Genomic DNA, 23,680 nt, shown 5'->3' with positions numbered 1-23,680 from the left:
TTTCCAGATGGTTTCAGAAGCACTCAGTCAGAACACAAGGAGATTCTACCAATGATATGCAGGAATTTACAAACAGGAAATATGGTTTACCAGCAAGCCTTTGAGACAATCAGATAACACAAAAGCTGTTAGACCAATTTTACCAACTTTAAGAACTAAACAGGAATAGGGTGTAGGGGTGGGAGAAAACCAGTTTCAGCACAGATCAAAAACAATGCCAGCCTCTGACGACACGAGGAGCACTTCTTAAACCCCATGGGTTTCTCAAACATAACTGAAAGATTAACAAAGTATGAAAACACTAACTACACTAAGAAGGACTAAAAATAGTCTAAGGAGAAAAAAAAGGTGCCAAATCCCAACTTACAGTGGGGGAACTACCCTGCCAAAAAGCTAGCATGTCTAAGGGAGGGAAGGTAAAGAACGACTAACACTAAAGTTAACATCTAAAGTTAGTTTAAACTAATTTAAATTAAGCAAAAAACAGGTATAGAAAGCACTTATCTGAGCGAGAGCCAAGGATCACGTCCATAACAGAATGCGGCAAATGAGATCTGAGGGTTAGAGGGCAGCAGAGGATTATGGGAGATGGAGGAGCTTGAAAATTGTCTCCAAGCTAAAGTTGCCGGCTCGGATCCAAGACCCTACTGCGAGGAATGACATGGATAACATCAGATCATGGTATTTAACTACAAAATACAAAGAGTGCAATAAGGTCAGAGCTTCCAGTCAGTGTCTCTAATTTGATTTCACAGTCTTAGTAGTTAAATGGTTGGCATTGTATAGACAACATACAACTAAATAGTTTTATAGGTAACTATACAAGATTGTACTTGTGCAATAATGTAAACTTAGAAATCATATCCAGCAGCACCAACTTTACCCCACCATTTATGCAGAGGTCAAACTGACCTGCCTCCCACCACACAATTCCTAACATTACAGAAAACAGAGACTGCTCTTCAAATGATATGAAGTTAACCACTATGTGACTATGGTATTTTTCCGTTAACAGGGCAACACTTTCAGCTTCAACGTTAACGCACACTGAATTGCAAGAAGAGTTGACTTCATTTTAAAAGTATAATATTGCCTTTCTTTTATTAAAAAGTACAGTAATCTGTATTTGGTATGTTACACCTGTGCTTTTAGTCTCGCACTGCTGTAATGGCTTGAGGCGCTTTACGTTTTAAATCGGAATACAGCTCTTACCAAGAAAAGTGGTTTTCTTACACTGGGTTCTGCCACTTACATAGTGTTGCCGCGGCATCCTAAATGACTGTCAGTACTGCTGGAAATGAAGTAATCAGCCTTGAGATGTGCTTTAGTTTTCAGTGTGAAAACAGCTGTTATTTAGCATCGCGGTTCGTTTAAAGTGGCAGCTACAAGTTGGGAAGTTTTGCCTGTTGCCCTGTCAACGTAAATAACTTCTTTTCCAAAAAATAAAAAAGAAGCACAATTTGGCTTTTATATACAGCTCAGTTCTGTTTTAAAGTGGAGCTGATAACAGGAAGAACAATTACTGTATAACTATCGATTTCAGCTTTCCAGCCCCCCCCCCCAAAAAAAAACAGGTATTTTCCAATGTCAGCCTTAAAAAGTGGTCATTACGACTATTGCAGTGATCACAGAAAACTCTGTCAGACATAATTTTAAGAAAAATAAGAGTATCAGTATTCCACTTTCTAGTCCAAAAAAAAAATGTTCTTTTCTGATGTTGGGCTGATAACAGAAAAAAATGCCAAACTACTCATTGGCAGTGTTGCCGTGATAACGGAAAAATACCGTGACTATTACACCAAAAGAAATGCAATCACACTGCAATCGTGAATTCACCTACCGTGGCCAATAAAAAGGACAGTGATTTGGCTGCACTTCTAATACCACTCAAATACTACAAAAAGGTGACATATGGTTTGCCCCCCCACACACACATTTTATTCACTTATTATGCAAGATGAAATATTCCATGATAGAAAAAAAAAAAAAAAAGCAAATAAAGCAAAAAAAAAAAACAGCAAACAGTGCACTTGAATACAAATATTTCAAGACCATGCAATACTGCCCTTCTAGCCTGCCAATATACCAAAACATTTGATCCCATAATGTGTTGAGGATGTTCTTAAAAATATCTAAACTTGTGCTTGCTTTAATGTAATCTGGTAATGTATTCTATGCATCAGCTACTCCATCTGAGAAAAAAATTAGTATATTTCTCATTTATAGAATCTTCTACATAGGTTGTCTGATGATTTTTCTACTACTGTCTGATAAACATTTCCAGAGGTTTGTTTGTGTCTTTTGGCTTTTCCTGGTTAGGGGTCGCCACAGCGGAACTCCGGTCCGCTAATGATTGGCAGTTGATTTTTACGTACCAGCTTGCCAGGCCTGACACACAACCTTCAACGAAGGTATGCCCAGTCACGCATGTCTCCACGCAGAAGACGCTCTAGCTGATAATCGAACCAAACCGCGTCTTGCTGTGAGGCTACAATGCTACCGCAGCACCACCATGTGTCCCATAAACATTTCCAGAGGTATTTGTCTCTAAATATCTGTATACCTGAATACAGTCACCTCTTAAATATTTGCCTTGCTGTAAAAGTTCGCCTACTTTAGTCTTAGTTTCATAAGCAAATACCAAGCTAAGCCTTGCCAATAACCAGAGATCAGAATCAAGCCTTGTACCTTTTACCAATGAGGCAAACTTAAATTTTCACATCCATAGATACCCTTAGTTTCTTTTCACTGACTTTCCCTGTTTTCTCGTGCTTGTTTTCCTATAAGGTTTCCATATTTCATGTTCAAGTTAATGAACAGTGACTTAATTTCTGATTTCCTAGACTTTATAAATCTTTTTAGTTATACAATTAAACAATTGGTCGATATGATTAAAAAAAAAATCAAGAGCTGGAGTTACCCATATACCCAGGTCCTTAAATTAATCTACAGTTTCAACCACTGTGTGCTGTATTAAATATTCATCTTTCATTGCATTTTTGGGCGACTACTCGCATGCTTAGTTTTTGATTTATCAGCACCTACTCAAGCCCAGCATCTGATATGGGAGGGAGCCATACTTCAACTTTCCAGATTTTTTGCAAAATGTCAAGATCTTTGGACTGTTCCTTATTACAGGTTTCTGGCAACTGAGGATTGAAGTCACAAAATAGTGACATACATTTGAGTTTCAGACTTTATATCCTTCAGAAAATGCATAGAAAAATAAATCTTGTTATTTCTAGCAATTCTCTAAGTTTATAAGAGCAATATTTAAAAGATGTCTTTTTTTTGGGGGGGGCTTTTGACCCCATTATATTTGGCTTTGTCCAGATTTGACACCTTGCACTAAGAGGAAAGGAGTGTCCAGATCTTTGGTTTGTTCCTCATTTCTGCAGCCGAGGACTAACATATCACTATTTAGTGACTTTAGAGTTTCAGACTTTATACCCTTCAGAAAATATATGCTAATACATATCCTGTTATTCTAGCAACTTTTCAAGTCAAGAGCAATGTTTTAAATCTGCCCCTGTTTTTGGACCTTTGTCTCCCCATTTTAGGCTTTGTCCAGATTTATTGCTCTAAGAGATAAAAGTAAGCTTTGCTTTGGGCATCAAGTTGTGGGTATTCCTGAACTTACTGGTCTTAGTATTGAAGAGATCCCTATAACTCACACTAGCTATTCACTCACCTTCTTGCACTTGGTTGTAGCAGCCCAGCAAGAAAAAAAACAGCAGCTTACGCTTTTGGACTTGTGCAAATCGATAAAGTTATTTTATACATGCATTTTATCCTTTCACAATTTCAGATCATTATCAGTTTGATAATTATTAAAATGATTCTTTGAATTTTTAAGTGCAGCAATGGTCACAACAACCACAGACTAACTTGCTTACTTCTTTTCCTAACTCCTCTGAGATTTTTTTTGGGTGCAGATTGTAGGAGATTTGAAATGCTGCAGTAGGTCAGCACAGTCTCCTAATTAAGCCTTTATATGCATACATTTTTAATGCTTGGATATGTGTAGCATTTATCCTCTCTCAGACTATTTGGCAAGTTCCTTTATCATGCTTTCTTCTTGTCGTTTAGTGTTCTGAGCCACTTATCTCCAATAACTATCACAATGTACATGCCATCCTGTATATTGCAAGTGTGAAGGATTTGGTGTAGAAGGTATAACACAGATGCATCACAGAAAGATGGAGCGAGTCCACAAAGTAAGGAGAAACAGGAAAATCAGTAGACATCGGAAGAAATACGGACATGGGAAAGGAAAAGGGATTTAATATGGTGCAATATTTGTACAAAGGAGAAAGCAAAACTAACCAATACAAAAAGAGGAGCACAAAAAATATTCAGAGAAATACAGGCAAAGGAATCTGGATATGGAAAACTTGACAATACAAAAAATAAGACAAAAAGGAAAAGCAGATTAGTAATTATGAAATTAATGAAATAGAAAATGAGGTTATGGAGTACCTACGAAGTGAAGGATTCGGTGTAGAACATCTAATTCAGAAAGCATCACAACAGGATTGAGTAATGGATATCCACATTAAGTGGAAACCAGTGGAAGAGGAAGCAATTGGTCAGGTGCCATATGAAGATATTTTGGAACCTATAATAGGAAACCAGTATAAGCAAGGGAAGGAACAGTAAACTGTGAAAACTGATGCAGTCAATGTTGAGGAGTGATAGGCCAGTAAGTTCAGTAAGTTCCCATATAACAGAGCAACGGATGGCACAGGATGAAAATGGAGAATGTGCCATAGGAAGATGACAGAACTTTCTACAGAATGCCCACAGGAAATGGAAAATAAAAATGTGCCCTCAGTTTAGAAGAAAACGAGCTAAGCGAAGAGTTGCTTGATATAAGAGATAGAAAGACATTATAAAATCAAAGAAAGACTGCAGAAGGTTAATAAAACCCAACGAGTCAGATGTTTGATAAAACAGTTATTAGGACTGTCCATAGAGAGCAATGCAATATAACAGAGGTAAACAGGATATATTACTGTGCAGCTAAACTGATAAAGTCCTACTGAAAGAACACACGGTAGTGAGGGAAAGGAAGGGGAGAAATTGAATACCGTCATGGAAGTATCAAATGGAGAAAACTATAAAGCAGTTGTGTCACTGTTACAAGAACATAAAAGAGGGAACAGATCAACAAAAATGCTAAGAAAGACAGAAGTAATAGCAATGCACAGTATCAAAACAGACCAGGATCTAATATGCACCATCGCAAACAAGCTAAAACTCGGAAGATACACAGAAAAATATAAAGGAAAAATACAAAAGAAGCAATTTATTGATGACCCCAAAAAGTTGAGAAATAATGTAAAAGGAATTGAAAGAACACCAAAAAAGAAATAGATACATTCTGGAGAAATATTTATGAAACTCCTGTGGAACATAACGATGCTAAATAGATAGAAGTAAAAGAAAGAATAAGAAGATTAAAGGTAACACGATATGAAATGGGATGAAGTAACAGCCACAGAGATTGAAACAAAGTTAAGAAAAGCCTCCAATTGTAAAACTCCAGGCCCATATACCATACCCAACTTCTGGTTAAAAGTATTAACATCTTTGCACAAAGATTTAGCTAGGAGTAAGAACTATTTATATGCGCATCCTGAACAGACTCCAACTTGGCTAACAGGAAAAACAATGCTGCTACTCAAGAGTGTACCTGCAAGCTACCCTAAAAACTATAGGCCAATAACTTGCCTTTCGACTATGTATAAACTATACACTGGAAATTATGCTGACAGAGTTGTCATTTAGAAGAAAACTCAATTATGGCAGTAGAGCAAAAGGGCAATAAAAGAAAGTCATATGGAACAAAAGATTATTTGTTGTTAAATAAAAAGTCATAGTGGAGAACTGTAAAAAGGGGAAGAATCAAAGTATGGCAAAGACTGACTATAAAAAAAGCATTTGATACTATCCCACATTCATGGATAAAAAAAGTTCTTAAAAATGTATAAGATACACCCTGCACTGACAGACTACATTACAGTGATCACGAAACAGTGGCAGATCACTTTGCAATTAAGCCATGATCTTTTTTCGGCTTTTCCCAGTTAGGGGTCGCCACAGCAGATCACCTGTCTGCTCATGACTGGCAGTGGAGTTTTATGGTGTCGAGTTGCCAGCCCGGCGCCCAACCTTCCACAGAAGGCACACACACACACCTAGGGCCAATTTAGACTGTCCAATCCACCTACAGCATGTCTTTGGGATGTGGGAGGAAACCATAGCACCCAGAGGAAACCCATGCAACCACAGGGAGGACATGCAGACTCCGCACAGAAGGCACCCCAACACAGCCCAAATAACCATACAGGAACTTGACGACATGGCCCAAAAGAAGCTGTTCAATCCAAGCAAAGCCATCAGGCCCAAACAACCCCTCACCAGTGCACCACATCCAGTCAACATCCCCAAATACTAATCACACACAGCCACCAAGTATAAAGGACAAATTATTCCAGGGATAAAAAATTCAAAGAGGGATATTCCAGGGTGACCCTGTCCACCACTGTTATTCTGCCTTGCCCTTAACCCAGTAAGCTGTCAACTTAACAGCTTAGGCTATGGCTATAATTTGGCTCCTAGAAAACAAAAGTGTAAAGACTTATCTTCTCTTTGTCGATAATTTAAAACTGTATAGATCACATGAGGACCTGAAAGCACAACTGCAAGTGGTCAAAACTTTTTCAGATGTTATTTGATCTTGATAAATGTGCAAAAGCAAACTTTAAAGCAGGAAAACTGCAGCACCAAAAACATCAGTTTGGGACAAGAATGCGATAAAGAACTTGAGCAAGAGTGTATAAACATTTGGGAACTGAAGGATCAACAACAAACATGAACAAATGTGAATAAAAACTTAGTAAGGAATACTTTAGAAAACCAATTCTGAAAACAGCATTGACATATTGGAACAAAATCCAAGCTCTAAACCTATTTGCTCTTCCTGTACTAATTAACAGTTTTGGAGTGGAGTGACTGACTGGCCACAAAACATGTTGGATATATTAGACAAAAAAAACAAGGATGCCTCATGCTCACCAAGTTATTTATAAAAATTAGTGCCTACCAAATTTATATATTAACCTTTCCGAAGGAGGGATAGGCCTCCTTGAAACGGATTACATGTATAGATCTGCAATAGTGGGACTCCACACATCTACTGACCTCACAAGACCCAAACGTAGTGAAAGTTTTGAAATGCAAGAAAAATAAATCTAAGATAACATCTCTGCTTAATCTAGCAGAAGCACATTGGCGTCAAGCAGGAATGGAAATCAAACCAGAAGTGGATAAAAAAGTCAGGCAGCAACTGAATGTGCCAAAAAAACAAAAGAAAAAAATACAAGGTGAAGGATCAGATGAGAAGGCAAGTGGAAAATGCATAAATATAGTTGCAAGCATAGAAAACTTCTGGAAGAACCTCATGTTGATCAGAAGCAAACAAAGGAATGGTTAAGAAGAGGCGAATTCAAACCAATAGATGAAAGGTTAATTTTGGTGTCCCAAGACAGTGAGCTATGTACATGCTGGTTTACAAACTCCATTGAACATGGGGGAAAAACAGACAAATATAAGTTTTGTAAAACAAAATTGGAAAGTTATGCACCTTGTTGCTGGTTGTGACATACTAATGGCAGAAGGACTGTATACTGAAAGGCATAACAACATGGCAAGACTGTTGCACTGGGGATTGTGCAAACATTACTGCATTGAAGTGGCTGAAAAACACTGGAAACATGAGCCACAAAGCATCACATAAAATGAAGTCTACATCACATGGGATCACTCATTATGAACAGTTCAAAAGACAGATGCCAGAAAACCAGATATAGTGGTTCATGAAAAGACGACAAAAGTAGCATTGATTATTGAAATTGCCACACCTATTGACTACAGTGTGCTGCGTACAGAGACACTAAATCATAAAATATAAAATATCAGGATTTGCAGGCAGAAACGAGAGCAATGTAGAAGAAAGATAGCCAGACAGTTCCAATAGTAGTAGGACCAATGGGTCTTAAAATAAATCTACAATCTTAGACATATAACCAATATATGTAACCCCATACGAACTGCACGAGGAGTCATTACTGGGCATATTGCAGGTACTGCAAAGAGCACTTCTGACTGACAAAGATTAAAACAATACTAATTTCATGAACTTTAATTGTACTTGGACTTGGGAATGGGGTCCATTCCCGTCATGGCATTAGAAACCCAAAAGACTTGGAGCTCCTTTACTATTTCATTTACTAAACAGATGGTTCAATCAGCTGGGTCTAAGAAAGAAAGACTTAATTATGGCATCTTTAGCACCAGGATTTCAGACTCCAATCAAAAATTGCCCATGAAGTATAGAATTCCTTAATCACTTTATAAAATTCCCAAACTAATGTTTTCTTAAAGAAAAAAATTATCTTTGGTCCACTGAGCCATGCTCTTTTAAACAAACCGTCACCTTATGATAATTATTTCGTTTTGTGCACATGTTATTTTCACTGCTGATGGCAATACCCTGGACAATCCCATAATGTGCAGTATGACTCTACAATATTGTGATGCATCTATTTCATAACTGGTAAGGTAGACTTCAATATTTCACGCAATTTAAATATTTCCCTTAAGTCAGTCAACAAGCCATCCAATCAGCAAGCCAATTATTCCACTTTGGAAATTTAGCTATCTATGCAATTTCAACTTCTGTTTTAATACAAGGATTGGTTTAGGAACTTACTTCGTAAGGAGATCAATCAAATGTATCACCACTAAATTGCAATCCAAATGAATTGCTCACCTTTGTGCAACCAATAGGTTCATAGGCTGGTAGTGGGCTATTTGCCCGTAGGCATATATTAGCCCAGCCACGTTGTGCGGTATTCACCCCCTTTAGTAGTTTCCTAGACCCTTGTACTAGCAGCTAGTACCCTTGCCCCCTATCTAGTAGTGCTGTTGGTGTGATCCGCAGTGTGAACTTTGTTACCCATCCACATTATAAACATTTAATACATTATAAACATTTTCAAAGGTCAAACAAAGACATTTTGTACATTTCGTTTTATTGCTACTAAACATCACAACAAGGCTTCCTGCTATTCGACTGACACCCTTTTTCCTATCAACTTATTTTACATTATTTTTGCTTTTGCCCCTTGCTTTTGCAGCCATCAAGCCCCATCCTACCTTATCCACTTTGTTCCAAAATGCATAGAATCAGTGGACCTATTCATGAGGTGAGCTAGAGATCGTGGGACTGCATCCTATAGAGATTTCTGAGACTTTATTATGCTCCAAAGTAACTTCGTTAAACAACGATAAAAACGAAGATGGAGAAAACCATTCAGTAAGTCAACTGGCAGGACACGCGGCCACTCAGTGTCACAGCGCGCTCTCTCGGCTCAGCAGCTCCAAAACCAGGAAAAAAAATCTAGAAAAAGATTCTACTGCAGCTATATTTAACAGTTAAGCAGCCCGCCAAATACACCTGCAGCCAATAACATTTGGCGCCACTGTACCAGCCATCACCTCTCATCCAAGCAAAATAGGCAGCAAGCAGAAAAAGTGATTTTTTTTTTGGGGGGGGGGGGTGACTGGCCATAACGGGGGACCCGATGACTGGCCATAACATACGCTATAGTGTACGTAGCATACGCCCGCTGTCGTTCTTGCCCCAGTTACGTTTTACCATACGACTTTGGAAGGAAAAAGTCTGTCATTTGAAAACGGAAAATGTACAATTTTTGGTGGCATATTTTCCGATTTCAACAAAATAACAGTAAAGTTAATTTCTGATTTTAATGGGGTTCCAAATAACAAAAAGAGGGTGGTGCGCCCCTACGTCGATGCCTAAATCCCCCCCTGGGGTCATATCGCTCAACTGTACAGATTTTCACAGAATGTCCAGATTTTTGCCTTATATGTTTGGTCCAGTTTTCATAAAATTGTGGCTTTCTGGCAAATCATTAAACATTGAAGTTAGAAAATAATGAGACATTTGAGTTTCAGACATCATACCCTTCATAAAGTTCATGCTGATGCAAAACCTGTTATTCTATCAACTTTCTAAGTCTGTAAGAGCAATATTTCAAAATCGTCCCTATTTGTACCACTTTTTATATGGCTTCGTCCAGATTTCTTACTCTTAAGAGGTATGACTGGGGTGGTGCTCTGACTCATGGTGGCCTGTCAAACTTTTCTGTTATGGCTAGCATGGATGATATGCTGGTTTATCATGACTGTCCAACTATTTTCTGCTTATTTTCATAATGCAAGTTTTCCTCTTTACGCATTTCCTTTCATATTACCAAAATCATGCTGGTCCCCTCACTCCTCTTCCTTCCTAATTGCAAGGGCTTGTAAAAAAAATCTCGGTTATCTCCATGCCAGTTGAGATCTGTACATCTCTGCACAGCTAAGCCAGGAAGGGCAGGTGCAATTTTTCACATTCTCTAACAAAACATAGTCACCCAAATCAAGAACACCCCATAGAACTGTTAGAGGTTATATCTCTACGTGTAATCAGGCACTTGATATTACCTATAGTACATTTTTTTAATAATTATGTGCAGCACTATCAAGGCTTACGATTATTTATTTTGTATTTTTTTTTTTCGGTTGTGAACAATTATACTGTTCAGAAACACGCTCTCTCTAGTGCTGCTAGTAGTTGGTGTACAAATTCAAAAATCCACATCTGATGTGGAGCTGCTGGAAAATATAGCCTAGTGATAAACCGAACACATCACCTGGGTAATAGCCAGTAGCCACCCATACCTCACAACCTCTTAGCACAAAAAATAGGGATAAAATCAAAAATAAGGAGGTACAAACATCCAGCATTAATGAGAGGTGTTAATTACTGCTCTTTTAAAATTAGAACTTTGCTAGAACATCAGGTTTTGCATGCATTTTGTGAAGAATGTGAACTCTGAAACTTAAATGTCTGTCGTTGTTTCATTATTCAAATTTTCAGAGCTTTGCCAGAAAATCACAGCTTCTAATATCAGACCAAAATATGAGGTAAAAGTTGGGCATTCTGTGAAAATCTGGACATTTGGAAGTATGTAGCCTCCCCCTGAATCAGATTTTTAAACCTTTCATACTCCGTTTACTTAGGGAAAAATTAATTGCATCATCGGCATTTTCTATTTTACACTAAATTTGCCCCTTTGTGATATATTTGCCTTTAGCCTTGCAAACAGAACAATAACTGTAGTCTATTTTCTTTTCAGTACACTGTTTGTGTCTTTTGGCTTTACTACTTTTTAAAATTCTTGAGTAGCAACACTTAAAACATACAACCCCCAAAACAAGCGGATCTAAGTTCCGCACTACGTAAGTTTTATCTGGGCAGGTTCAAACATCGCACGGAATGAAAGGTACCACGTGTTCTGATTGGTTCTATAGTTGCCAGCTAATGGTTTTCGTGTCCAATGATATGTTGCCACACACAGAATCCGGGGCCGGGAACTATCGCTTGCAGTGTTTGTTAAGCTGAAATCGCTTTTCAATTTTGGCTGCTTTCAGTGTTCCACCTTTCCATCTTTTGTGGCACGTTAGTGTCTTTTGAGAAGATAACTCTTATATTTTCTAGGTTTTTTGGGGGGTAGTAAGTGGGTCATAATTGTAAAAGAGAGACTGACGTTTTTCTCCTCTAATTTGTCGCATCTCTCACTTCTGGACACGCTGGTTTGTGTCAGTTCAAGTTCACGTCATGTTGCAGTTATTGAGACCTGTTGTCTATTTTTTCTTTCTGCTATTTACCTTCGTTGCAGCCTCAGACGTACTTGAATTTACTGATGACGACTTCGAGAGCGGCGTCGGGCAACACGACCTCGTTCTTGTTGAGTTCTTTGCGCCCTGGTAAGTGGGTCATGGGCTGTTACTGCTAAGTAGCTGTATGTTGAAACGTGTATGTTCTGGAGAGCTGTGTACAAGACAGTATAATGTTCTACAATACAATGTAGGCTAAATTTGAGTCTTTGATATCCTTAAGATGTATTTATATCATGGGTTGAAAGATGGCAGCCAGTGTTTAGAAGTCACTGGTGACAGCGGTGTAGCCCCATCCGCTACATTGAGTCATTCCCTGCTAGGCCTCGCTTATTTCACTTTTTGGGGAAGAAAGTGAAACTGATAAGTGTGTAAGAGTAAGAATCGTTCAATTTGTCTTGATTGACGTAAAACTCTTGGTGCAGCTGCTAATTTTGGCGAGAGTTATAATGCGGTGTAGTGATTGCTTACGAGTTGGGCCCTTTGAGTTTGTATAACTTGATAGAACAGCGACGGCTTAACTGATTTGCTTACAATTGAATTCGGTGACATGAACGCTTTGAAAGTGATTCTAGTATGCAGCTTATCTGCATGTTTAGTAATGCTCCCTCCTACAGGTTTTATTTCTCAATCTTTTTATTTGGTAGAATTATTGTAGTCTAGTTTTCTTGGATGCACAAGCATATTGCAGGGGAAGCATTTCTTGAGTGGGGTTGTGAAAGGGGAGTGGTGGTATTATTCCAGGGTAGGGGTTAGGTGGGTCTTCAAAATGTGTTGTAGCCCACCGCCGGTTGTACAGTATAGAGTAGTGTACATTGGTCTGAGGCCATAACAGCTAATTTGCATTGACATTGCCAGTGACACTGATTTACTAATTTGCTTAAAGTGTGCCCACTGAAGTATATTTATGCAAGTTTCTCTAAGTTTCATTGTAAGGTCATTCCTGTAAGCAAGCCATCACTTCTAGTTTGGCAGGAGGTTTAGGGTTTTGGGAGTTGAGAGAACTTTGTTTTGTAGGGGAGCATAACACAGAAATGCACCACTTTCTTTTACTTGTAGTGGGTGAATGTGACTGAATTGGCCCCATTTTCAACTTTTGACATCTAGTTGTGGTTTTTGGTTATAACTCGGTATCTCTGGATTCTGTGGTTTGGGAATGTACAGAATTTTTTTTTTTTCTGTAGACCAAGGCCCTTCAGAATATCCATTTGAGTGCTTTATTAAAGGTTATCCAGTTTAAGAACAGTACTGCATGACTACACCCACATACACTTAAGAGAATGGGTAGTGCACACATTGTGGAACTTGTACGTGTGCTTTATACTTCTCATTTGGCCTGTTGCCCAAAAATGAAACTTTAGCCAGTGCAGGACCTTTCTAAACTCAGCAAATGGCTGCACAATCGCATTTTTTTTACTTGGGTTTAAAAAAAGGTTATGTTTTACATTCCGTGCTTTTCTGTCTGTATGTGCTGTAAAGTGTCCTGGACTGTGTTTTTTTTTTTTTTTTTTGCATTACCACAACTCTGGCTTTTATTTGAACTTGCATTTTTTTTTGTCTGTTTGTTTTTTTGTTTGTTTCTTTCTGCTGTTGCCATTACAGAATTTCAGCTACTGCTCAGGCTGATTTGACATTGCTCTAGCCTGAGGTGTCATGCCTGTTTAACTCCTCTTTTAGCCAATTTCCAAATCACCTTAATACCAGCCTAATTACTCCCCATGTGCCCACAACACCAGCCCATTTAGACCATCTTCAGTTTTTCAGTGCCCTCCCTTTTTCCATTAAAATCACTTTTCTGTACAGACACATTTCTCGTCTTTCCCCGTTGACTAGTGTGCATTGTTTTAATATCTTCTTACATGTACTAAACTCTACACTCGCTCAGTCTAGTCTGCTTCTATCATATCATATTGTCCAACTTAAATGAGGCATTTTAATTTTTGTGCTACTACTACACCAGCCAAAGCTCCTTATGTACCCAACAGAAATTCTTTATCCCTGCAGTTTTTGAACTTCACCTGCAGTAACTCCTGTAGAGAGAAGACCTAGTAGACTATCCTCAGTAACTGCCACTCGGATGTGTCCTTCAGCAGCTTCTCATTTACAAGACAAAGTTTTACTCCAAATATGTATTTCAGATAGGGCAATTTCATGATCTGCAATGTTAGCAGCAGCTAGGAGACCACCCTCTACCTCGTATAGTCCTTTACTCTGGAATTACTTCCTCAGATTTCTGTAAGGTGTCCCTAAACTAGAAACTGCCTTTACTTCAGCAAACCATCAGTGTTTAACCAGTATCCACCCAAACTGAGACCCATACCCTATGCTACTTGAGTAAGCTTACCTTTATAATCCCTTGCTTTTCTCCACTGACTGAAGCAGTGGATATCCATTCCGATACTTGAGCTACTTTATTTGCACAGAATAGCTGTATTTCTGTTAATGACTCCATGTACACCAATGCACTTATGATTAGGTGTGGCACAGTATATTTAGTACCTGTGCCTAGTCCCCTTCAGTATAGCATCTCCTTTTACAATAATTCTAATTATCCTACCCTGCATTAAATTACTATCTAACCCAAGTACAACTACAGCTTGCACTGTCTTCTCCATACCATTATATCACACTTTCTAGATTTTAACATGTACAGTTTCCCACACAGTAAACAACAATACTCTTTGCCTACCTTCTGTTAATGTGCATACAAAACAACTTGCTTGATTCATCACACATTTTTAAGCTTTTAACACACAAATTGTATCCCAGTCGTAATCCCCCTTTTCCCACTTTTGCGCATGGGGTCAGTGTTGCATCTACAGTGACCATCAGTCTAGAGCCAGTGATCATATCCAGTGGCCCTGGCACTGTTCTTCCGTAACGCACACATTCACAATTATGGATAATTTAGTGACTTAACACTTGCATTCTTGTGATCTGCAACTCTATTCTGGTGTTTTTCCCCTCGACACGTCCTTCTAGCATAGGGTCTCTAATTATTTTCAAAAGACAAACTCAGTCTTCTGCACGAAAGTTAGAACCCTGTGCAATAAGCTCCTGTTCAAGTGCGGGTTTCCCAGTATTGACCATATGTATTGACATTCTCTGAAATGTGGCTAAAATCCAATGTCCAAGACTCCAGACTCTTAACTGGTTTATATTTTCTGAAAGGATCTTTCTAAAATAATTTAAATCCTTATCTGTTAAGCAACATTCATGCCATCCTGTCATTCAGTCACCTGACTTAATAGGGTCTGGATTGATTATTTCAGTGGTGTTCTCTAAAAACAGAGGTAAAACAACTATAGTTTTATCACCATCTCGGGGAAAGCACCAGTCATTTCTTCCATACTGGAACAGTTCCAGGCACCTACTCCCTGGAGTTTTCAGTGTACCTTGGACCCTTTAAGGTGCTACCCTCCTGGACTATCAGCTTAGAAAAATCCTAGGGCCTACAGGTTGAACTGCCCACCCAGACATGATCCTAAGAACTGGCACCAAAAATGCCTTTAGGGTATTCAAAGTATCCAAAGTCTTCATGCATAGTGGCACTGTGTCCAGTAACGATAGTGCTTGCAACTGTTCTTTAATTTTGCTGCCATTGCTAAACTAAGCAAGTTAGTTCACGGTAAACTTGAATCCACTTGATACAAAATTGGTAAATTTGCTTCACTGCCTGTAATAGGACCTCATACCTGCAGTATTTTGAACAAACTAAACTGGGTATAATTCTCAAACTAGAGTGTATTCATCCTCTGTCAACACTCTGGACCATTTCTAAAATGTCCTCCTCGTAGGTAACTGCTCCTTCCATTCATTGACTCTTGCTTTGGGACTCTGTACCGCATGAACCTGGACAAATTTTAAACTTCAACATTCCGTGTTCAGGAGCACATGTGCCTGCCCTTACTAATGCATCTAGCTGTTCTAAATGTGCCCTAAAATGGTTAAATGTGTGCTTTCCATCTGATTTTTTTTTTCTTTGCAACTGTCTACAAGTTGTCGCAAATTAGCTATACTGTCTACTTCTCCCAGCCCTTAATATTCCTTTCCACTCTTCATATTTCTGTAGGATTTAGCGTTGTTTTAAAAAATGTTAACAGAACCTCTGGGTATCCTGGAAAATTTGTTGTAAAGGTATCCCTAATACTTCAGCAGTTTTAGTAAAGGTATCCCTAAAACTTCCACAGTTTTTACTTATTGTGGTATTGACATATCTATGATCTGTTTATCATAATACCAATGCAGAGTTCTTGCATAGTGAGCTGTAGGTAGAATTTCATTATTGAGGGTATCTATCGTTCACACTGAAGTGCAACAAGGTACACTTTTTGCTGTTGAAACTTGTTCCATTAGAAATAGCCTATTTCTTTAAGGTGTTGAGGGTAATGCTTCCATTTCATATAATTCTGAACAATATTAAGTATTGACCTCCCCTTGGCACCATGCGCAGATTTTGATGCATGTGGTTGTATTGGTATGGTAGAATTATGAGCACTACAATAAAAGGGATCTGTTGCACAGCCAAGTTAAACATCTCTCCTTTATTCTAGCAGTAACGTGCATATTTAATCTTGCTCATTGCTTCTAGGATCAAGCCTGTTTCCAGTCCACCTATAATCTTTTGGTTCCAAAATTTGGTCATGTGATGAGTCATACTGGAGTTGAGGGTTAAATGGATCTAAATACACCAAGTCAACATGAATAATACTTGTGTAGTTCATTGGCATTTTCATAAAAATTGTCAGTCGCACATGCTCTCCCATGACAAATGGTTGTCCAGTAGTACACATTAGGAGATAACAATGACTAAAATATCTTTCAACGTCTTTACATAGCTGACTGGTTAAACTGATGTGTGCATTGGTTGTCATGTAGTTTTGACACCCTCAAAAATACGGGTTCAATCTGCTTCTCTGCAGTTGGTTATATACCTTCTCTATTGGGAGTAGAAGGAAGAAGCACAGGATGTAGCCATTTTTAGTTCATTTGGTCCTGCAGTTCCACCTAGTTAAATTTAGAACCAATTAGACAAACCCATTCACTTAAATTAACATTTGTGGTAGTTAGTGTTGCTGTTCAGTGGGGGGGGGGGGGTTCAACTTAGTTGATGTTGGTGGTTTCTCTCTGCATTACATGTAACTGTAATCTCAAGCGGTGGTGCAGCGGTAGCGTTGTTGCTTCACAGCAAGAAGTTTTCCCATTCGATTCTCTGTTTGGGTTGGGAGTGCCTTCTGTGTGGAGTCTGCATGTTCTCTCCGGGGTTGAGTGGGTGTTCGAAAGGCATGTGTTGAATGGGCGTGCCTTTGTTGAAGGTTGGACGTCGGGCTGGCAACTCTACACCATAAAACAACTGCCAATCATTAGTGGACCGGAGTTTCGGCTTTTCCCAGTTAGGGGTCGCCACAGCGGAAGACTAACAACAACTCTCTGCATTACATGTAAATCTCCTGTTTTGTATTTTTAGGGTTGTAGCATATTTTGCCAATGATACCAAGTCCAGTTTATAGCTTGCTTTGGAAGCCCTAATTTTAAATCCAAAGTGTAAATTTACTTTGGGATTTCCTTATGTGGATAATTTAGCCAATCCATCCTGCACATATCTGGGAAGAAAATGATTACACAGAGAACACACGCGGTGACCGGAGGTCATTATTGAATCCTAGGCCCGGGAACTTTGAGATGGAGGTCTTGACCACTGACGGTTGCAGTTAAGGTCTTTAAGAGATGCAAGGTTTGATTCTGGCCCTTTTTTTTTTTTTTTTGGACAGGCTTGTAATAGTCTGCACACTGAGCCTAGTATTTGCCTATGAATCTCTGGCAAATGCAGCATTTTAAAGGGCCAGATGAATTACATTTATATGAAATACGGTAAAAGGATTGCAGACTTAATACAGCCAGTAGAGTGGCTTAAGTGGAAGAAAATTTGATCTTGGTCAGAGGCGGTGTCTAAATAATGCACATGGCAGTTGTGGATCAGCAGGAGACTTCTGGCATTGGAAGTTGTTGCCAGACTGTCCTCTAAACCAGACAGCAGTCAAGAGAAAGTCTGGTTTCCCATGTAGATTCTTACCCCAGGGCATCTCGGCTCTTAAACAGCTTTGCAGTCTGTAGCACGTTTTTATGTAGATTTTCATCTCTGTGAGGGAATTAAGTCTGCCATTTTAATGACTGCATACATGGCCTGATTGCATCACCTGTTTATCGGGAGCCATAGTAGCTAAAGGGAGTACAGTGGCTTAGTTGTGGATGGCTTGCTGCATTGTTGGCTACCTTGTAGAGTATTTGCAGGGCTTTCTGGCTAGAAGTGGGTGTCATTCATCAGAGGGAGTCTGAGGTGGTAGAGGTGCGTGTAGGTTTTGTTAATGTAATAGCATGTAGACCAGATACACTTTGAATCTGGTGGCTTAAAGTGGCATCATGGTCTAGGGTTTAGCTGTCATGTAAGCAGTTACTTAACATTACAAAGCAGTACGTCAACATTATATTAACAGAAGTGTTTAAGTGGGCCCCAGTACTTATCCCATGAGGTATTTCTGAAGGCCTTCACAGTTTGTAATTAATCCAGCAGTATTTTGTCTGTAGTTTGAGCTAGCAAACGGTGTTATCAAAAACTTAATGGTCCAGAATGTTTTCTCCAAGTTTAATGTAAGCACAGAAGTATTGCCACCCTTGGTTATTATATATATATATATATATATATATATATATATATATATAATCTATCTTTGCTTCTTGGTTAGATAGGGTTGGATATAGTTCATTGTAAGTGGAGATGCAGAAAAAACACATTGCTTCTGCATACATTAATGACACCTTTTAGGTAGATGTTTGTATACTTACAAACGTGTAAATCTACTTTGTGTCAATTTATATGCATGTGTGGTGTATATATTTTATTCAGTGCAATGAGAAAGTATTTGCCCCGTTCTTATTTTTTTGCATGTTTGTCGCACTTGAATGTTTCGGATCCTCAAACAAATGTAAACATTACACAAAGATAACCCAAGTAAAAACAAAATGCAGTTTAAGAGATTTTATTTATTAATGGAAAAAATTTCCAAACTTGCATGGCTCTGAAAGTAATTGCCTCCTAAACCTAATAACTGGTTTTGCCACCCTTAGCAGGTACAACAGCAGTCAAGCATTTGTGGTATCTGGCAATGAGTCTTTCACTTCACTGTTGAGGAATTTTGAACCACTCTTTTTGCAGAATTGTTTTAATTCAGCCATATTGGAGGGATTTCAAGCATGAACTGCCCTTTTTAAGGTCATGCCACATCATAATTGGATTAAAGTCCGTACTTTGACTAGGCCATGGCAAAAACCTTCACTTTGTTTTTAAGCCACTCGGAGGTGGGCTTGCTGGTGTTTTTGGATCATTGTCCTGCTGCAGAACCCAAGTGTGCTTCAGCTTTAGGTCGCAAACTGATGGCCGGACATTCTCCTTCAGGACCACCACCGACTGTTGGCATGATTATCTTTTTCTGAAATGCTGTTTTACGCTAGATGTAACTGAACGCACACCTAGTCAGTCCACAGAATATTTTCCCAAAAGTGTTTGGGATCATCAAGATGTTTTTTTGAGTCAGACAAGCCTCTGTTCTTTTTGGTCAGCAGTGGTTTTTGCCTCGGAACACTGCCATGCATGACATTTTTGCCCAGTCTTATGGTTGAATCATGAACACTGACCTTAACTGAGGCAAGTGAGGCCTGCATTTCTTTAGATGTTCAGGGTGCTTTTGTGACCTCTTGGATGAGTCATCACGGCGCTGTTGTAACTTTTGTAGGCCGGCCAATTCTGGGAGGGTTCACCACTGTTACATGTTTTCTCCATTTGTGGATAATGGCTCTCACCATGGTTCGCTGCAGTCCCAAAGCCTTAGAAACATTTTTGTGACCTTTTCCAGACCGATATGTCAATTACTTCTCATCTGTTCCAGAATTTCTTTGGGTCACAGCATGAATTTCCTCCTTTTTGGGATCTTTTGGCCTACTTCACTTTCTGACAGGTTCTATTTAAGTGATCTCCTTGATTCAACAGGTCTGTCAGTAATCTGGCCTGGGTGTGGCTAGCGAAATTGAACTCTGCTTTCCCAAAAATGTGTAACCACAGTTACTTCATGATTTAAGTTGGGGGGGCAGTTACTTTTTCATAGGGCCATGTAGGTTTGGAGAGATATAGATATAGATATATCTATTTTTTTTTTCCCTTAAATAAAATCGTCACTTAAAAACTGCGTTTTTTGTTTACTTGGGCTATCTTTGCCTAATATTTAGATTTGTTTGATTTGCAACATTTAAGTGTGATAAACATGCAAAAAAAATTGGGAAGGGGGCAAATACTTTTACTGTACATTATGCATGTTGTGTGTACTGGGGTACAGGTTTGTGTGGTGCAATCTGTGTATGCACAGTGAATACACTGCAGTGTGTGTATTCACACTATATGTGCATAGTATGCATAGGTGTAGGTATCCAGTATTTTTGTGTGTGTGCATGTCTATGCATGTACATGCTCCATAGTAGTAGAATGTAAGGTGGGAGATTAGCAGTTCTGATTCAGATCAGGATGCAGCAGAATTGACCTGATGTTTGCAGTGAGCCAGATACTTGAGAAGCTAGATTTGAGGAGAGTGTCCGACTGGGCATTCTAGACTTGGAGAAAGCGTATGATACGATGTCAATATCAAGGTGCAGGTACACCACGACTATCGAAGCCAACCATCAACCAAAAAAGCAAAAATCAATACATTTTTTTACTTGAACAGCAAAATAACTTTATTCCATGGGTTGTTGGCGCTTTCACATCTACTCTGGACGCTTCTTCAGACTTTAATAAAACACTTCATCACTTCTGTATTTAAACACTTATCAATTAAACAGTTAACCAATGAAAGCTTTTGTATGAATACATAACTGTAAAAAGTCAAACTTCTAAATAGATAAGTCAAACATATTGTGAAAACTAAAACTTCAAAATTTAACTGACATTAAAATGGATGTAGTAATAGATTATAACTTAACATTTCTGATGGAAAATGGCATATAAATATTTAAAAATACGAGAGCATATAAAAACAGCATGTAATAAAAACATTTAAAGTGTATGAAACTACTGAAAAACTTCTAAAAATATATATTCCTACTAACACCAAGAAACATGAGAAAGTCAAAGGTATAGCAAGAAATAACTGCTAATGCTTAAGATGACTGACTAGAAAGGGTTTCAAAGTAACCCTCTCATTGAGGCCATGTCCTTCATCTGCTTTCATTCTGATGATCTATTTACATTCTTCCCTTTCAGTGAAGTTACTTACACACCACATTGAGATTAGGCAATGTATCAATTCAATAACTAAGAACTCAAAGGTGCGTGTGGTGCCTTGCGATAGAACATGTCTAGCCAGTGCGTTCCTGTCATTCTCCCTGTTGATCGCATACAAATGCTCTCTAACCCTTTCCCTCAACGTTCTATTCATCATACCGACATAGAAAGCCTGGCATTTGGTGCAGATGGCTAAATAAACTATGTTCCTTGTCCTACAGTCTGCATAATCGAATTTATTTGGCACACCTGTCTGGGTGCCTAAAGTTATTCCTGCCCAGTATGTATTTGCACTGATTGCAACTGCGCCATGGAAAGGTACCCATTCTAACAGTAAGTAGTTGATCTTGAAGTCGCCTTTCATAACATGTTCCTTAAAGATCTAGTATTCTTGTAGGAAAAGCTGGGGGTGAGGACCTACAAGTGCTCTAAGCCTATCATCCAACTGTAGGATACCCCAGTTCTTTCTAATGACATTAGTAATACTCTTGTTCTTGTTGGTATATGAAAGTACCATCCTCTTACTTCTAATAAATGGCCTGCTTTGTTCCACCTGTTCACTAGTTGCTATCCTAATGTAGGGTCTTGTTTCTTCATTGCGTTCTTCTTAGATGTCAACATCAGGAAGCATGATGGATGTTTCACTACCAACACTTACAGGAAACCCTGTAGAAAGAACACATACTTACATCGTGATGGTATGCACCCTCCCCACATACACAAGAACATTAAGAATCAAGCAGCACACTTCATGCCTAACAAGCGATGATTCAGTATATAGGAATGTATTGATCAGCTTAGATGCTGAGTTTAAATCAAGGGGTTACCATGACAATGGTTTGATAGTCCTGCAACAAACAGAACTAATGTCATTAGAACTGGGGTATCCTGCAGTTGGATGATAGGCTTAGAGCCTTGTAGGTCCTCACCCCAGTTTTTCCTACAAGAATACTAGATCTTTAAGGAACATGTTATGTTATGAAAGGCGACTTCAGGATCAACCACTTACTGTTAGAATGGGTACCTTTCCATGTCGCAGTTGCAATCAGTGCAAATACATACTGGGCAGGATTAACTTTAGGCACCCGGACACAGGTGTGCTATATAAATTCGATCATTATGCAGACTGTAGGACAAGGAACATAGTTTATTTAGCCATCTGCACCAAATGCCAGGCCTTCTATGTCGGTATGACGAATAGAAAGTTGAGGGAAAGGGTTAGAGAGCATTTATATGCGATCAACAGGGAGAATGACAGGAACGCACTGGCTAGACATGTTCTATCGCAAGGCACCACACGCACCTTTGAGTTCTTAGTTATTGAATTGATACACACCACATTGAGATTAGGCAATGTAAGTAACTTCACTGAAAGGGAAGAATGTAAATGGATAATCAGAATGAAAGCAGATGAAAGACATGGCCTCAATGAGAGGGTTACTTTGAAACCCTTTCTAGTCGGTCGTCATCTTGAGCATTAGCAGTTCTTTCTTGCTATACCTTTGACTTTTTTAGGCTTCTTGGTGTTGGTAGGAATATATATTTAGAAGTTTTTCAGTAGTTTCATACACTTGAAATGTTTTTTTTTACATGCTGTTTTTATATGCTCTTGTATTTTTAAATATTTATATGCTATTTGCCATCAGAAATGTTAATAGTTGTCATCTATTACTACATTTTAATGTCAATGTTAAATTTTGAAGTTTTAGTTTTCACAATGTTTCTGACTTGTCTATTTAGAAGTTTCTGACTTTATAGTTATGTATTCATACAAAAGCTTTCATTGGTTAACTGTTTGATAAGTGTTTAAATACAGAAGTGATGAAGTGTTTTGTTAAAGTCTGAAGAAGCGTCCAGAGTAGACGTGAAAGCACTAACAACCCATGGAATAAAGTTCTTTTGCTGTTAAAGTAAAAAAAAAATTTATTTCTTTTTTTTTTTTTTTTTTTGGTTGTTTTTTTTTGGTTGATGGTTGGCTTAGATAGTCGTGGAGTACCTGCACCCTGATATTTACATTTTTTCGTTTGGGGACATAGCAGGTACCTTACCCTGAGAGATCTCTGTTTATTTATCAAAGCGTATGATAAGGTCCCAGGAAAGCTGATCTGGGCAGTACTGTGGTGGTTTGAAGTCCCAGAAACATTGGTAGAATTAGTGCAGGCTATGTACAAAACCCAATGACTAGAGTACGAACAGTGTTCAGCCTCAGAGGGATTCCCAGTGGGAGTGGGTGTACACCAGGGTTCAGCTCTTGAGCCCATTGTTAGTACTGGTGATGGACTACTTTAGCAAACACGTCGAAGGAGACGGGTCAACAGTTGCTGCATGCAGATAGTGTGGTATTACAGGCAGACTGAGCTAGAACTTCAGCAAAGGGTGGGAGAAGAGAATGCAAAACTGAAGGCACATGGGTGAAACTAAGCACAGATAAGACGGTGGTAGTGGCAGACAAATGGGGAGATCAGTGGAACAGGTTAGCAGCTTCAGATATCTGGGAGAGGTGGTTGAGAATTGAAGTCTGAATGAAGAGGTCAAAGCTAG

The 23,680-nt window shown here is 38.8% G+C and overlaps 1 protein-coding gene across 1 annotated transcript in view; it reads left to right on the top strand.

The window, feature by feature from the left end:
• Nucleotides 1–11,481: 11,481 nt before the first annotated feature.
• PDIA3 (protein disulfide isomerase family A member 3) overlaps nt 11,482–23,680 on the top strand; it is a 1,140,556-nt gene continuing 1,128,357 nt past the window's right edge. Inside the window, exon 1 of the mRNA XM_044077721.1 lies at nt 11,482–11,901. Within this exon, the coding sequence (XP_043933656.1) occupies nt 11,753–11,901 (149 nt within the window). The 5' untranslated portion in view covers nt 11,482–11,752. The remainder of the gene's footprint in view (nt 11,902–23,680) is intronic.

The sequence above is a fragment of the Protopterus annectens genome, chromosome 7.part0 (genome assembly GCF_019279795.1).
Source record: "Protopterus annectens isolate FY-2018-M chromosome 7.part0, PAN1.0, whole genome shotgun sequence".
NCBI classification, from domain to species: Eukaryota; Metazoa; Chordata; order Ceratodontiformes; family Protopteridae; genus Protopterus; species Protopterus annectens.
Note: the sequence above shows the minus strand (reverse complement) of the source record. Positions and strands in the feature narration are given on the sequence as shown.